An 18,564-nucleotide genomic window follows, 5' to 3' on the forward strand; every position below is an offset into this window, starting at 1 on the left:
GCAGTGTAAGTAAATGGCCAGGTGTATTTAATACAGAGGTTGGTGGTGATGGCGGTGATGGCGGTGATGGCGGTGGAGTGTCAGCATCAGCCGTTGCTGGTCTAGTAGGGGTCAGGAAGAGGGCCTGCAGAGGGGGCAGGGTACAAGTGCAATGAGATGAAAAACCTGCCTCCTCCCAGTTTTATAGCCCCCACTCCCCTCGTCTTCATTGACCTTTTCAGTCCAGTTCATTCATACGGCCCGCTACCCAGCAACATTTTACTGTGAATGCTAAAGACCTACCTCTCCTTCTAAAGATGGATTACAATCGTGTTGTTTGTGCCACTCGTTTAGACGACGCTGGCATTTTTGTTGGTAAAATACAGGTCTCCAAGGGGAGGTTTTAAATCAGCCGTGTTATTGTCTAAACACTGAATACAGGCATATTCCAAAACATGAGCAAGCACAAGTGCACCACATTCATTCATGAATGACAGAACACAGGGCTGTTGTTGCGTGTGTTCTGCTCAAGGTAACCATAAAGGTCTTCCAGTGAAGTGTACACTTTCTCAAATTCTCAACCCAAACATTTGAAAGTACTGCATGTAAATAAATTATAGTAAATACATTAATAAAAATCTGTTTTCGCTCGATCGTTCTCAGGTTTATACTCCAAAAACACTGCTATCCAGTAAGCAAGCTGCCAATGTCAACTCAAAACGGCCTAGTGTCAACGGCCTTTCATTTTCTTCTGTAGACAGCCCGTCACAGAGACATAGAACTTCTTGATCATCTTCCACTCTTTCGATCTTTGACCTACATCTGCCCTCGTTAGTGCTGGTTCAGGGCAGAATGGTTCTCTCCTCCATTTTGTATTTAATTGAACATCCACTCGCCGGCTCCTGCTGGTGGTGCTATTGTGGAGGTGGGGATTAGCCCAGCCGCACCGCTGCGGCCACCTCTGGTCTGCAGTTGCATTCTGGAATAATTAATTTCATTTTCGGGAAATCAGTCATCATCAAAGCAGAAGTGAGAGTGAAATTATTAACTTCTTCCTAAGTGTGATTTGCTTTAGTTAAGCATGTCGGTCACTTTGTCATGATAACTTGTAGTTTCTGAGAAAGTGGAGTTTTTGTGGATCATGGACTTCTGGGTGAGTTGTGGACATCAAGCTAAAAACCAAACACTAATTAAAATTATTTTATGTGGCATCCTATCTTGGACCTTTAGTTTAAAAACCATTTAAGTTTGAAAGTCATGCATAGCAAACTTGCAGCAGTCCAGCAGTGAACACTTGGTTGACAAGTTTTTGCTCAAGGGATCTTTTAAATTGGTATTATTGTACATTGATTATACAGTAAAGAGAGACAAAAAGCCCAAAATGTGATATTCATTGGAGTTTGGACCTCTTTCATCCTTTTTCATTTTCTATAGCATTTGTCCTTGTTAAGGTCGTGGGTGAGTTGCAGCCTATCACAGCTGGCTTTGGGCAAGAGGCCGGATACACCCTGGACTGGTCACCAGTCCAAAAGATACAACCATGGACCCTCACATCCACACTTTTTTCCAATGTAGAGTCTAAAATGAACGTAACATGCATGTTTTTAGAAGGAATTAATTAAAAGTGAGTGGCATCTTAATGGCCATGGGAAAATGTGCTTCTTCACAGGTTGAGACTTCTTCAGAAGCTCTCATTTAGATGTCCAAACAAGTGTGCTGCTAACAGTAAAGCGAAAACTCTTGGCTAGATTTACAGTTTGACAGTTCAGCAGGCCCCAGGTTTACAAACCACAACACCTGTAAGGTTTACTCTCAAAGTATCCATAAACATATAACACGTGTGCTGTCCATTAAGCGATGTTACATGTGTAAGGACACAGAGTACTCCCACTAAGTAATACATGTAATGCATTAGCGGCTGCTCCGTGTATTTAGGTGTAATGAAATCAAAAAGGCCTCAAAGAGACTGTTCTCGCAGGTCAACGTTGTGTGTTTTCATTGCTGTGTGTGCCTCAGATGTGTTGCTTGCACACATGACAATTGCCAAAAGAGTTTCACACTCAAGTGAATATTCACTTCTAATGTTAGATGCAGTGAAAATGAATGAAAATGGATTGTGAAAGTGGGTCTCTGCCAATTATTGTCCTTGAAAATAATGGCCAGCTTGCTTCTTTTATAATCAATTTTATAATCTTGCTTCTTTTATAATCAATTTTATAATCAATCAATAATATCCATTTAATAATATCCATTTAATCACAATATATATATATATATATATATATATATATATATATACATATATATATACACACACACACACACACAGTATATTATATTCAAACTTCCATTAAAAAAGTAAAAAGAAGTTAACCGTTGTTTGTAACAAGTTATGAAAAGAATTAATGTCTTTTATTTCCATCACCGAAAAAATATTTTTTAGTCAGCTTCAATAACTGATATCATATTAGAAGTGGGGGCGTTAAAAGATGGCTCGGGGTTACTATGGTACAGCGGAGGTTCTTGATGTCTCTTTCCTCCGCAGTTTGGTCACAGTGCCTTTCTGCTCTTCATCCACCAGGACTTCATTGACATTTTCTGGGAATCCACTGGGAGATTGGATGGTAACTTTGTGGTCTAATTAGGCCGCTCTCCCCAATTTCTTTGCCCTCTCTCTCACTGCCTGTCCCTCAGCAGGCAATTATCACTATCATTAAGGCCTCCTGAAGACTTAAATATGCAGTGGTGTACAGAGGATACTGTTTATGTACTGTATGTTTATGCTAATGTTCAATAATGTAATTTGTTGTCTTTGCAATGCATAAATAAAAATACTATATATTCTGTTTATTAGAATGCAGAATACTAAAGAAGCAAGTATTTATTGTCACGTCCCCTTACGCCACACTTTTATTAGTCACATAGCGTAGATACTATACTAAGTTGTATAGCATGCAGTGAAATTGTCCCTCATACTCTGCAGGAAAAAGCTATTGTCTAAAAATGCACAAAATTAAGGCGAGTGCACAAAGCAATTGAAATGTTAAGTTTTTACAATGTAAAGTTGTAAATTAAATAGAAACCCTAATAGAATTGCTAATATCTGTATCTTTGCGTCTTTATTTACTTGTTAACTATGTCAAAAATGACTCTACTGAGCCAGGTGACCCAGAACTTTAATATTGCTTCTCATCAAGACATTTACAGTCAGTAACTGTTAAAACGATTGATTTGATGTCTATTTGTTATCATGATCCAATATAAAGTCAATTACACTATAAACAAGTGGCTTGTTAGTCTTTTCCGCAACTTTAATGTGAAATAACCACCCCGGCTTACATGTGTCAATGTGTACATTAACACACACATGCACACACTTGTGTTTGTGTACTGCCATGGCTCAACCCATAACCACAGTGTGTGTTTAATCTTTTCTCTGGCGCCACTTCCTAGCTGAGAGGCTCCCGGAGGCCCACAAGGGTCCGAAGTGAAAGCAGCGTCACACTTCAGGTCTGGGACCTAAACGTACCTCATTTGGCCCAAAAAGCCGCCGCTTGCCCTCCCTCTTCCTGCACGGAGAATCCTTCCATGGAGAATGACCCGTTTGAACGATGGTCTGCTTCCTTTCAGAGGAGATTCTCCTCGTGCTCGCTTTCCCAGCGCTGCATCCACGCCTGGAGCTGTGCCCGAGCTCCCATCCAAGAATGCGAGTTGGCACAGGACATAATTAAGGCCATGTCTGTCCTCATACTCTGTCCTCATACCCTTTAAAAGCGCCTCTTTAGTGAGAGCTGTTTATCTGGCTACTGTTGCTGCAGAAACTTGTCCATAATGGACATAGATGGATGAAATGGGTGAAAACAGGCGGCGGCGGTTCAACTTTTGTTGCTTTGCTCAGCGTCCTAAGTTACTGATGTTATGCGTTATAACACTGAGGCCTTAACTACAGTGTTTCGAGGTTTGTGCACTCACCGGCCACAACTGTGTAAATACATTTCAAAATGAGAGCTTAATGGAAAAAAGGAAGTGTATAATGACTTTTGGGACACCCCGTGTGTTTATTTTTAATTGTGGTTGTTCGGGTGGGACAAAATAAATCAATAAATCAAACTAGCATCAAAATCAATGATTGTTTCAACACAATCTGATTACAAAAATGGATTTGCATGTTATGAGGATTTCAACTTTAATGTGATGTGAATGTGCACATTCTCCGCTAAGACTGCAACCAAAAAACTTATTTTATCATCAAGACATGCTTTTAAATGAGTCTTCAATGGATGCCCTGACGTGGCTAAGCATTTGGTGTGGGATTGTATGCTATTATTGCAATATTTTATTGAAATCTTTTTTTGGACACTATATCAACAGAGATAGTATGCTTCATTGAAATGGTTGATAATAATATAATTATAATGTGATATCAGTGTTGGCGGCATGGTGGCCGAGTGGTTAGCACATCGGCCTTACTTTGTGGAGTCAATTTTGTAGTCTCATTGGATTGTACAAGTGTACCTAATGAAGTGTCCAGTGAGTGTAAATTCTGCTCGTCTGCTTGAATAAAATCTGCTTGAAGCATGCAATCATCATAATAAAGCTGTCAGATGCTGAGGGACAGCTTGTAGCTACTTGTAGAAATCACATTTCTTTCATTGATACAGTATATGAGAGCTTCTCATACTCAAGTTCATCAGTTTATGGGGGGAGTTTTAGTTAGAATAAGATTTGTCATTAAAACTATACCAGCGTGGGCTGTGGGAACTTGTCATGAGCATTTTCAGCTGTTGTTCTTTTATTGAAATACCGGCATTACTTGTAGTGGTCATCAATCCTCAGAATCAATCCCACACAATCGTCAAACTTTGTAACAAACAATTGTTTTCAACAAGCATTTCTTAGTCTAGTCCTAGTCAAAAGATCTGAGGAGGCTATTTGTAACTAGATAATGCTATTTCTGTAGACATGAACTGAAATGCTCTGGAGTTTATTGCGGAATGATATCGAGTGAAGGGGTAATTTGTCATATCTCTTAATTTGGATTTTTATTTTTGGTACTTTTAGGAATGGGAATAGTTCCCAAGATTGATTGAATGAGCTAAACAATTTGAAGTTGGAATGGTTTTAATCAGTCGTGAAATGTGGAAGGGGGAGGGAATAACGTGAAATGTCTCTTAATTTGGAGCTTTATTTTGAAAGGTTCGGGAATTAGGGGATGTGAATCGCCTCCAGAATGTCTTGAATAAGCTAAACATTTTGAAGTTGGAATGATTTGAATTGGTCAAAAAATGTGGAAGCTGGAGGAGGTTAAATATGTAATAATCTCTTAGTTTGAAAGTTTAAATTGACAATTTGGGGAATGGGAATAGTTCCCAAGATGTTTTTAATGAGCTGAACATTTTGAAGTTGGAATGGTTTCAGTCTTTTTGTTGTTGTTGCATGTCTCTCCGTAATTCAGTGAGGGTTTTTTTTTTTTTTTTTTTTTTTTTTTTAAATATGGAATTCTGAGAAAAGTGGGAAATTTTGGAATGTGAAAAATAATAGCAGACATTTTTTTAGCATTCACACAAGCATCAGTTAAACTTGTGTGCTTGTTAGTCTTCATTCAGTATTCTTTTTTTTTTTTTACTGTATATCCACCCTTATATGCAAGTAATATGTCTCGTACACAAGTGTGTGTGTGTGTGTGTGAGAGTATTTGTTGACTGTACAGTGTCAATTAGTCCCGCTTGTTTCTGTACTTCCTCCACTTGGGTCATGTATTATTGCTGTGTCGGAGGCTCTTGACTGAAAACAGAGGGATTAGAACCGTGTCAAACACGCTTCTGTCTCGCTTCCTCTATGAAAAGCACTCCTGCCCCTCTTCCTCCTCTTCCTCCTCACCCCCACCTCCCGGCTGGCACCCTGCTTTTCACCTCGCCTGATGCCAAACGGTGATCTGGTAACTTTGGGAAGTTTTCTGTTTGTTTGCGCGAGTTGTGCACACAGGTTCTGCCCTTTGGCCAGCGTCCAGGCCCCTTAAACAAAGCGACCCATTGATTGTTTGGGAGCGGGGAGGCGGTGGGCCCGTTTTCACTACACGTTTGAGTCGATTGAGCTGGTTTTGTGTTTGCCGCTTTGATAATGTTAACCTGCGGACCTGAGGCAGGGCCTGTTATGAAATATCTATTGAAATCTCATCAACAATAACCTAAAAAGAAACAAACAAACATAGAAGTGTTTACCTTTCTTCTCCATCTGCTTTAATAAAACATCTTTTTTTTTATTGTTCCGAGCATCAATAACAGGGGAGATCAAACCATGACTAACAATATTATCACAATATTTTGCCAACAATAACAATATTATCATGATACAGCGATGTGTAATAATTCATAAAACATGATACCTTATGGTATCGTTGCATCACCCCTAATCGATGCCATTGCATTGAAAGTTTAAAGCATACTTGTCAAACTCAGGCCCGGGGGCCAACTTTGGCCCACGATGTAATTATATTTGGCCCGCAAGACCATATCAAATGTGTATTAGAGCTGGCCCGCCAGTATATAGCACGTGCGCCACTAATATTACAAATCCCAGAATGGTTTGCTAGTGTGTTGGCCCATCAGTCTAGACCGGCGAGCTAGACCCTTTCTGTTGCAGTTGTTAGCAACTATGCTACCAGTTTCCTCGAGCAAATTTACACTTCCCCTTCCCAAAAATGCCCAAACGAACGATGGAAAACGGTTAACTTCCAAGACAGGTGGGAGGCAGATTGTCTGTTCACTAAAGTAAGTAAAAGACAGACCTGTTTGTCGTGTGTGGAGCAACGTGGCTGTAACAAAGAATATAACATAATTTAATTGTTTTTTTTAATGCCCTTTAACAACTCCTAGGCAGGGACTGTTAATAGTTTGAAGTTTGGATTTTTATTGCAGGACATTCGTATTTTTTAGGGATTGTTTTGTTGTTGGCCTTTGAAAAAAGATTTACATCAAAAAGAAAGGTAGTTGGAGGTAGATAAATAGAAGATGGGGAGACAGAAGAATTCATGTTATCTATTTATATACAAAACAACAAACAAATACCACTGATGTCTTTTATAGCAAATTTGATTTCTCGTGTTTATAATATTAAAATTTATTTATTCCAGACTCAGTATTTAAGCAAAATTTAAGTTTGCTGTCATATGATAAACTTTAACACTACATCTCTGCAGAGAAGGGAAACATGCACATCGCAGTGATTCTTCATTAAATATTGAGTTTGGTCAGCGACGTTGTCCCAATTTTTTAATTTTGGCCCACCGTGAATTTGAGTTTGACGTCCCTGTGTTAAAGTAAATAACTATATACAGTAGAGCCTAAATATTAGCCTTACAGTGTGGGAAATGGATATTCTAAGTGACTCTGTAGTCCCTTGGCAGACTTGAAAAGACTGCATGTCAGCATTGAAAGGCAAACAATTGGAAGTATTGAAGGTGAGCATTTACACGATGTGGCATGGGAACAAGAGGATACAAGACAAGTGATTAGCCGGGCTGAGAAAAGCTTCAACTGTTGAACTGAAGACTTGGCATGAAAAATGAAGAAACATTTCTGCTTCCGGACAAAGAAAGGAGGAGTTTTGCTCTGAATGAAGGCGTAAAATTCCTGATTAGGAGCTTGGGATGTATTGAAAAGAAAAAGAAGCTTGTTCTTTTCTTAGTCCTGGCGTATTTCTATTGTTATTTGTAGAACGCATAGCAGCAGATAAACTCTTCTTTTGATCCGCTAATATGAGGAAAGTGTTTCATATAAGCGTCCTCCAATTGTAGGCGGTGTTTTCACTTGGCATGTGTGGTTGGAACTGAAGTGCGATTGCTCCTACAGTGCGGCTCAATCGGTCAAGTGTGAACAATATCATTTGAAACCTGCCGCTTGAAGAGGGTGTCTCGGTCCGCTTGCCAGTGAACTCTGGTTTGGTTTCCTTCACTTGACTGAACATAGACACGGAACCAGTGTTAACATGATCTTCGTCAGGGTGTGGAGGAACTCCTCGTGAGGACACTATAGTACAGTATAAGACTGGCTGCTAAATGGTATCCGCTCGCATAGTATTGGAGTGTTTTTGTGAGTCCGAGTACAAGCACAGACGTACAGTATCGGCACCGATACCGCATGCATCCGTCGTACCAGATACACAGAGGATTGAAAAAAATATTTCTTTCTGAACTGAACCACAGTGCAAAGATAAAAAGTAAAAGAGCTATTAAAATATATATATTATAAAAACAACAAAATAGTGTAAGTATAAAAGCAATTGTGTTGAGTGAATAAGGTTGATAGGATTGTGCAAGTATAAACATGTAAAAATAGTACTATTGTTGCGTGAATGAGGTATAGTAGATATGACATGCAAATATTTCAAAAGTACTGCTTTAAGTGTGAAAACAGTTTCCCTAAAAAAATACATGATGTGTTACTCTGTGTGCGTGCAGATGGCGTACACTCCGTGTCGGCCCAGTGCCTTCTTCAGGTCACCGTCATCACAGATGAGATGTTGTCCAACAGCATCACACTGAGGCTGGCCAACACCTCTCAGGAGCACTTCCTCTCCCTGCTGCTTACTCAGTTCCTGGACGGTGTGGCCCGTGTGCTCTCCGCAGCCCCCGAAGATGTCGTCATCTTTAACATTCAGGACGACACAGACGTCAGCGCCCGCGTCCTGAATGTCAGCCTGTCCGTGGCCGTGCCAGGCGACGCCCCCCAGCGTCCTCCGGGCCTTCGTGAGGACGGCGCCAGGAGAGGGGCCGAAAGCGGAGGGGCGGAGTTTTTCGGCTCCGAGGAGCTCCAGGAGAGGCTGTACCTGAACCGCAGCCTGCTGGCTCAGATCTCCTCCCAGGAAGTCCTGCCCTTTGACGACAACATCTGTCTACGCGAGCCCTGTGAAAACTACATGAAGTGTGTGTCCGTGCTCAAGTTTGACAGCCTGGCCCCCTTTGTGGCGTCCGACACCATCCTGTTCAGGCCCATCCACCCCATCGCCGGCCTGCGCTGCCGCTGTCCCGCCGGTTTTACGGGAGACTACTGTGAGACTGAGATCGACCTGTGCTACTCCAAACCCTGTGGAGTTCACGGTGTATGTCGCAGCAGAGAGGGAGGATTCGCCTGCGAGTGCATGGACGACTATACAGGTGAGAGACCTCCCCCAAACTACACTCTATCAATGAAGAAGTGGCTTTATCGAAATAGAATACAGTGAATCCCCTATTTATCGCAGGGGATAAGTGGTTCTGGACCCACCCGCAATAGTTGAAAATCTGCACTGTAGAGACACATTTTCTTAAACAATGTTTTACCCCATAACATGCTTTAAATGTGATTTAACTATTAAAACACTTAAAAGCTATTAAAACAGTTAAAAAGTAAAGTATTCCTTAGCAAGCAAGTGGGAACTCTCTCGCTGTCAAGAAATGGGAACCTATCGTCTAACATCACTCAGAGGAAACGAAAAGTAGACTCTCGCACAATTCTCCAGATAAGAGGCAAAGTGTACTTGCTTACAGTTGTTTATTTGTCACTCTCAGTTGAAGTTTACTTTAAAACTGACACATACAACAAAAGAGAATTAAACATGTTGTATTTATACAGCAAAATGTTCAACCAAACCATATCATTTCATCTGACAAATGTCCACAAGCGCAAGGCAACATGTAATACAAAACACCGTAGATGGTCAAATGGAAACACGGAGCATCAGTGAATACAAATCGAGCATACAATACTTGTAGGCATATATTTTCTCAGCTGTATGGGAACAACAGCTATTAGAGGAGCTCTGTTTGGGACCTTCTCTGTCTGTTCTTCTTGCTTCCACCTACACTGCATCTCATCTAGTAGACTTCTGCTGCCTGGCATGTTGCTACATGTCTACAGTGTCGTGTGGATTTATAGGAGCTTGACAAATAATACATTGAGTAAAGCACTACACGTTTTCTTTGCTTTGTGTTATACCTGATTGGTTTGCCAGTCAAAGTCAGATCACTAAAGAGAACTGGATTGCAATTTGAATAATACAGACCCAAAAAAAGTGCTAGGTTGAAAGCACCCTCGGGTTACTTGGTCTTTCGTTTGCTCACATCGGGGCCAAGTAGGGCAGTGAACCACAGCATTCAAAGTGGAAAAAAAAGATTCCCTTGTATGGCAATTGGTTCTTTATGATGCACATTATATCTATCTACAAGACTGGAATGGAACAGCATTGAGCACACATTCTGATTTCTTTCATCAAATTGGTCAGTCGGACACGTTTAAGTGAAAGTCTGTATTAAGTTGAAGTCCATTCTTTTAGATATTGCCAAAACAACTACAATCAGGCTTTAGCTATATATCCATTCATTAAAGCACCAACACAAAGTCAATAAAGCACATTGTTCATTTATCAAACTCCGATAATGGGTATCTGTGGAACTTTATAGCATGGTAGACGTACAGTAGACCACTTTACTACCAGTGCCATGTTGCACCAGTCATATTTCACTTAATTAAAATGAGGATTGGTCCATTTTGGACCCTCAGTTCTCATCCAAAAGCAGACTGTATTTGATCTGAATATAAATGTATTTTTAGGAGGTACATTGTCTGCTTCCAACTCTTATGTCCACTTACGTGTCAACATGTCTATAAATACACAGTAGGTTCACCTGCAAAGGTATTCACTCCCACACTTGGATGTTCATCCCGAGCCGCAATGGTAACGCTACATAACATTAAAAATAATGTGTCCTGGCTGTTCCATTCATTGTGGTGACACAATATATATAAACATATTAATTTCCACACACAGTATGTTGAGACAGAAGCTTCAATTTTCAGTGATAATGAGGGAATATAACTGCTGGCAGCAGAGCAGCTAAACAACTGCAGAAATATTCAGCCCAAAATGTTCACATTCTCAACTGGGTTAAAGCCGACTCATTCATATTCATTTAGCAAAAAAAGAGAAGTGAGAAATAAAATATGCTAATAAATACAGCATGCATATCATGGGAGTAGTCACCATCCTATTTATTAGAAGGTTAAGTATGCCAAAAACTGACTTTGAAAAGATTTGTATTCTTTGAAGCAGCATGTTTAATTGCTTTTTTGTACATATGGGCTCTGTTTAGTCGCCATTTGAGATTTAAAATCCATGTCTTGTCATATTCTCACCACCATATTAAGTACACATTCACGATACTGCATAATAACTTTTATAACATTCGAGCCTGCCTTTAAAAAAAAAATAATGCCCACTTTTGATTGGTACTGTCCGAAAAAATTCTAATGTGCTTCCCTAACACCCCGCACCCCCTCCAAAAAAAGTGCAGAAAGCTTTATCACAGAGCCGACACAGCAGATTTAATGGTGGAACTTCAATAAACACATTCGTCCATCCATCTATTTTCTGTACCGCTTTATCCTCACAAGGGTCGCGGGCGTGCTGGAACCTATCCCAGGTGAGAGGCAGGGTACACCCTGAACTGGTCGCCAGCCAATCGCAGGGCACATATAAACAAACAACCATTTGCACTCACATTCACACCTAAGGGAAATTTAGAGTCTTCAATCAACCTGGCATGCATGTTTTTTGGGATGTGGGAGGAAACCGGAGTGCCCGGAGAAAACCCATGCAGGCACGGGGAGAACATGCAAACTCCACACAGGCGAGGCCGGGATTTGAACCAGTCGAACCAGCTAACCAGTCGTCCAACGTGCCGGCTTAAACACGTTCAGTAGTGTGAAAATTATACTCGCACATAGCTACTCACAATTTGCACTGTACTTATTAATAGTGGAACATACTTTTGTCAACATTTTTAACGCCGTGATCGTAATGCCAATTGATCCCATAGAGCAGACCTATAACGCACCTGGCATCTTCTCGCGCTAACTCTTTCGTCATGCCCACAAATGTCTCCACGCTTTTTTTTTTTTTTTAAATCTCCACAATGCTAGCAAAGCCGCTTCACTTCATCTGCTTTCTGTGGTTGGCATTATATTTTAGATGCTACTTTCTGCTCTGAAGTGCATGAGAAAGAGAGAAAGAAAAGAGACCTTTGCGTGCATAGATGAACCAAAACGAAAGGTTTGGTCAATTATCATAAAGCGTCCCACCCCTGGTTACATTACTTAACTGTGATGAAACTTTCAGAATCACGTCATTTTTATTTTAAATCGTTTCAAACCAGTCTATGAAACTTAATGTTTGACCAGCTAGCTAAGCTGTAGAATTAGCTTACCTGTCTTCCTGAGTTTTGTAGTGACTGATGGAGTTAGATGTCATCGTTGTTGTGTCTTTTATGCACGAGTTGCAAACCACGCAGGCTGCCATTCTCTTTTTGCAGACTTCATCGACAACATAAAATCCTTAAATCCAAATTGTATTATCTTTGGGCTCCCCCCATTATTGTTCATGCAGGTGTCTACGTCACAGTGCCAAGTGTGCAACAACGCAGACTGTGTTGCCAGGTTGGCTAGAATGACAGCCCCCGCCCCCTCCCCACCATCTCCCCCCAAAACGTTTGGTACTTAAAAAAAACAAACAAACAAAAAACATTTTTTTTTTTTTAAATTTAAAAAAACAAAAAGCCAGACTGTTTCATTTTAAATGCAGATTTTCAACTTTAAATGAGATGACTTGCAGAATTCCAACTCTAAATGAAATGACTTGTCAAGTCGGGTAATTCAAGTCAGTCAAGTCTCTTGGCTACCAAGTCTCAAGTCAAGTATTTCTGAAGTATTTGGCAAGCAAGTCGCAAGTCATAAAACTGGGAACTCGAGTCAAGTCATTTGAATCCAATCGACCAGTCAAGTCATTTGAATCGAGTCCCCGCCATCTCTGCTCACCCGGACCAAACCTTGGCAGCACATCACCCCCACCCTGAAAGACCTACAATGGCTTCCAGTCAAATTCCGCATCACATACAAGCTGTTCCTCCTCACCTTGTTTATGTTAAATGACCTTGAGTCTCAAGAAAGGCGCTATATAAGATAAAGTTATTATTACTCGCAGACATTAAAGAGTCTATTTTCATTAAAGAGCAGCATATAGTGGAATGTGTTATACATTTCTCACATGAGTGAAAACCATGTTGCCGACTGATGTTCTTAACATGTTTCCTGCCCACGTGACTCTCCCCTTGCAACAACATGTCCATTCCATTATTCCTCATCCGAAATCCCAAGGTTTTCGTTCACCCGCTGTATACATTGTTGCACCTGAAATAGCGTATCAATGTGTGGGCCCCATCACCAGGTTGAGTGGCACTCACATCTTCTCGTGCACTGCTGTGGGTGTCGGAGAAGAACTGTGGCCGCTTTTAACCGGAGTTGTCATGTGAGTGGGTGAAAGTGGGCAGATTTTCTCTTGTTTCCCCTGTAAGCAGCAGAGATGGCTATATTCATGAGTTAGTGGGGGGTTGTGGAAGGGGGGATGTTGTAGCTGTCATACTGTCACAGTCGCTCATGCAGGTTTAATTCAGTGTGGAGTTTCTCTCATGACTTCAGGTTGAGTTGAGGAAAGCACTCCCCTATTGTGGTTCACGTAGCTAAGTGCTGCAGTTAAAGCTGGATGAACAATCTGAGGAATAGTTCTGCGTTTGTGGTGCATGGATGTGTGAATCCGTGCGTGTGTGTGCGTGTGTGTGTGGTTTGGATCTGTTGGACCGTAGGCGTTTGCCAGATGGTAGCGATGAAAAAACAGAGAGAAGAAATTGTAGCCATCATTTTCACTCTTCAGAAGGGCAGAGTGAAAGATCTTTATCATCTGAGTTGTTTTGTAGTTGCTGAAGTGATAGATAATGGCCTTGCATGTTTAAAAAAAAGGTTTTAATATACTCAGAGGCCTAAATAAAAAGTTACAACTGCATAAGGTAATAAGATCCAATACAAAATTCAGCATTTAGAAAGGTAATAATGTTGAGTTTGGATTGACATGGTCATATTAAAAAAATGTTTATTATTGTGCTTGTACTGTATTTTACATTAGTGCAAAAGTTGAATGCATCATAGAGGTCACCATATAAGTTCAAAATATTACAAACAGCTCTCAGTATAATGCAGTGCAGTTAAAAGCCACTGATCCAACATCAACTACAATAAAACCACTATTACTTATCAGTGTCACAGATTATTAGTTAATAATTACTAATATATCATTTACATGCAGTAAAAGTAAAGCGATTTTATTTAATTTAGCTTTATTACTCTATAAAGATAATGAATACATTAATCTTATCTGTTATTGTTTATTTACTGTATATTAATTGTATGATTATGAATTAATAATTAATTAATGCACCATTTAGTAAAATATGTCGGAATGTATTAGTCAAGTAGTGACATCTAAATTTAGAATGTATACCGTAATTTCTCGTGTATAATGCACACCCATGTATAATACGCACCCCCAAAGTTGACCTCATAATTCTGGAAAACCCTTCTACCTATGTATAATGCATTTTTACAATGCATTATTTTGCTTCTATCCATATCAGAATCAGAATCATCTTTATTTGCCAAGTATGTCCAAAACACACAAGGAATTTGTCTCCTTGTGTGTTTTGGACATACTTGGCATATGATCAAAACATTAAGTATTATCTGTATTTTGTTCGGGTTTTTTAAAAAGAATTATTCTAAAGTTAAGCACTTTATTTGAACACGTAATACTTTTTTAAAATTTACTTGCTCTTATTTTGAAATTCACAGCCCTACTTTTATTTAGTAAATGAGAAAACACACAATTGTGTTCATATGTTTGATTACCCAGGCGGAATTTGTAAGATGGGTACAATCCTTTAAAGAAAACATGAAAGACCAGGCGAAAGACATTTAATTTTATTTTAATGGGGTTCAAATTAAATGGTCAAGCTTTTCAGAAAAGCATTATCAGTAAACAAAGCATAACCATAAATAAATTAATGATGGCTGTTGTTCAGTCATATTATAAAGAAAACAATATTTTATAAATTCTGCCAGGGTATGTAAACTTATGACCACAACTGTACCTATATGCAGTCATACGTACCCGCTGTCATATTGGAATGAAAGTGTAGGCTACCCGTATTTTATAAGCACGAGGTGGCTGTGGCATATTAGAATGAAAGTGTACAACATTCTCATAACCTCTTGGTGGCGGCGGAATTATGAAATGAAGTGTACAGCGTTTTCATAACCACTAGATGCCGGCATATATTTATAAATTGTGAAAGTTTTTTTCCATTTGCCCCTATACCTATGTATAATGCGCACTACTGACTTTTGAAAATTTTTGGGGGGGGGGGGGGGGGTAGTGAATGTGCATTATACACAAGAAATGTGCTATAATATATTTATATTAAGCAAGTAGAAGTAAATTAAATGGATTTTCAATATATCCAGTATGTGGTGAGTGTGATGTAATGTTTTTAGGGAGAAAAAGTAAAGTGTAAGTGTATTTGACAAAAACTTTACATACTAATGAACATTCATGTGCTTTTCTGGAATGACATTCTAACGCTCACAGAGAGGAAAGTGCAAATTTATTGCTCTTAGTTTGAATCACAATAACGCAACCGAGTGAACAAATAAGAACGTAGCTAGTTGTGAAAGAACAGCCCCGCATTCTTCACAGTGTGTTGGCACCCCGCTTGTGTTTGTCATACTGCTTGCATTCTTACTTTCATCCCAAATTCTTTTATGGGCTTCGAATGTGTTTGGAACAAATAAAATCTTCAAAAGCACCTCACACTGATGCCAAACCATGAAAACCACTTGAATGTATCACTGAGAGAATACCCAAAAAATAATACTATTCCTAGCTAATAATTTAAGAGATGAAGCACTGTAGATAAGAAGATACGAGGTAAATTAAATTCTTTAGGTCCCACTGACTCTATATTTAAATTGGTGCTGTACAATGACATCAATGTACTGTATGTCACAATCATTGTTTAGTTTTTGAGAAAAACAGTGTTTCCAAGAGAAGTATTGAGTTAAAAGCTCAGCACTAATGACAGCTTGAGCACCAGAGAGGTAACTATATCTTTTTTTTACATCCTGTACAGTATGCTCTTGGTGTTGGAGGACATATATTGTATGTAATAATGGCTTCCTATAATGAACGATTACTCAGGAGACCAGATGATAGAATTTTTTTACAATCGAAATACATTTGTCCACGGGGAGTGGCAGTGCGACCCGGAACTGCTGAAATCCACCCGTAATTGGCGGGTTGGTGGGTGTTAATGTCAACCACTGCTACTAGCGCTCGTTACATGATAGATAAATGTGAGACTACGTATACCCAGCGCAATGGGACACTTTCAAAACTGCAACTTCAGAACTGTTTTCCCAAAGTACATACATACTGTAAACTTTATTTTGCCACAGGATAAAATTATAATTTTTACCACCTCATAAAAAATCGTGACTCGGCAGAGTTTTCAGCTGATAAAAGGGGGTTACATTCTGAAAAAATAATTGGATGCAGTTTTCAGCTGTGTATAGAACACAAACACAATGACCACAACTCACGCCTACACACACACACACACACACACACACAGACTCGCCATAGCTTGAGCCAACCGACCAACCTCCCTCCAGCTCGCCACGTCACATGCCACACCACCGAGCCCCACCTCCTAAAGGTACATACCTGACACACCGACACTACAATATGTTAAAAAAAAGGTATTTTCATTTTATAGGATTTTCACCTATTGCAAGTGTGTGTGGAAAATATCCCCGCAATGATGCCTCAGCATTTATGCTCATATCGATCATGTTCCAATCAGGAGCTGCATGAACCTACACCAACCTCATCTCCTTTTTATTATCTGGTGTAATTAAAGTTGAGCTAGGTCGTTCTTGTTGTGAGTCTAGAGGGACGTTGGTGCTCCTGTTATCTAGCAGCCTGACAACGTCCCATGAGCTTCTGTGTCTCTGAGGAAATGTCCTCTGCTGCATCTTAATCTCAATTAGCCAATACTTTTTTTCTTTTTCTTTTAACCAGAGGTGGGAATAAGCCACACATGTGACATTTCTAAGTCTCAAGTTAACTCTCTGTGACACTTGAAGTGTCTGATAGGTGGCTCAAAACTCCACCTCTTCCTCGCTCCACGGGAGCTGTGCGGCATTATGTCGCCTCAAGATCGAAAATCTGGATGTTATTTAGACAATAGATGCCATTTCTTTTATGACCTAAAACGTAGTGATTCTGTGTTGCGAGGATTCCGCTCGACACCAACGATGAATTTTAAGTCTGAGTCTAGTTGAGTCTCATGAATACGAAGTCTAGGTCAAGTTGATTAATTTTAGAAGTTTTAGTTTTAGAACTTGGGACTTGTCCCAAGTTCTAAAACTGCCGACTCAAGTCCCCCACCTCTGCTTTTTACTTGCATACTAACATATAGATTGGTTGACTACTTTCTGCTGCACTTGAATTTATTTTGCATAAATATTGAATCTTGTTTACTATTCTAGGATCAGTTTATGATTTCTTTGGTGAATAACAAAATTATTTTTTTTAAATTCATAATTTAACGTTGGCTCACATTCCAATGGCATTGATCTTTTATGCATGCATCAAGCAAACATTAACGAGCGTAGCGCATCTTCCGCCCATTTCCGAGGTGTGCAATTTGCCGCCTTAATGATACGAGCGCTCACTCACACATGGTCGTTGCTTATATTGACTTGTTTAAATAATTAATCAGGAGATGCTGTGCATTTGTCACTCTGAGCTCTGCGCCCTGCTGTCGCTCTCACCTGGCAACGTACTGCAACAGATTAGCAGCGGGGAGCTAGACTTCCCATAGGGCACACCCTTTTGGAAAGAGCATGTTAATTAATGACATAATAACAATTATTCTTATAAACACTGCTTATCCTGGTTAGGGTCGCGGGGCCCAGCTGACTTCGGGCGAAAGGCGGACTACACCCTCTACTGGTCGCCAGTCAGTCGCAGGGCACATATAGACACGGACAACCTTTCGCACTCACATTTGCGCCGTCACTGAGTGGGAACTGAACCCACACTGCCAGCACCAAAGTCAAGCGAGTGTACCACTACACCATCAGTGACCTTATTATTATTATTGTTATTATTATTCATTTTTAATAAATCCAGTGAGGGTTTAAGAGAATCCCAAAATACAAATGAATGTATACATAATGATCTGCGATTGGCTGGGAACCAGTCCAGGGTGTACCCCGCGTCTTGCCTAAAGTCATCTAGGATCGGCTTCAGTTCAGCTGTGACCCTAATGAGGCCAAGCGATAGTGGTTGAACATCATTATTCTGTTTTCTCTGTCCCAGGAGAGCGCTGCGAGCTGTCGTCCCGCTCCGGCCGCTGTGCTCCGGGAATCTGCAAGAACGACGGCGTGTGCGTAAACCTCCTGGTGGGCGGGTTCAAGTGCGAGTGTCCGACGGGCGGCTACGAGAAGCCTTACTGTGAGATGACTACGCGCAACTTCCCCTCGAATTCCTTCCTCACCTTCAAGGGCCTCCGCCAGCGCTTCCACTTCACGTTCTCGCTTACGTAAGTTGCAACACTCGCATCGCATACTTTACATCACTTGCATTATATCCTGAACATTG

At 40.3% G+C, this 18,564-nt stretch overlaps 1 protein-coding gene across 1 annotated transcript in view; it reads left to right on the plus strand.

The window, feature by feature from the left end:
• The window catches only part of celsr2 (cadherin, EGF LAG seven-pass G-type receptor 2), a 66,164-nt gene that overhangs the window by 16,184 nt on the left and 31,416 nt on the right, over positions 1-18,564 (plus strand). Inside the window, exons 2-3 of the mRNA XM_061688487.1 lie at positions 8,438-9,133; positions 18,283-18,505. Of these exons, the coding sequence (XP_061544471.1) occupies positions 8,438-9,133; positions 18,283-18,505 (919 nt within the window). The remainder of the gene's footprint in view (positions 1-8,437; positions 9,134-18,282; positions 18,506-18,564) is intronic.

This window comes from Phycodurus eques, chromosome 10 (genome assembly GCF_024500275.1).
Source record: "Phycodurus eques isolate BA_2022a chromosome 10, UOR_Pequ_1.1, whole genome shotgun sequence".
Classification (NCBI taxonomy): Eukaryota; Metazoa; Chordata; class Actinopteri; order Syngnathiformes; family Syngnathidae; genus Phycodurus; species Phycodurus eques.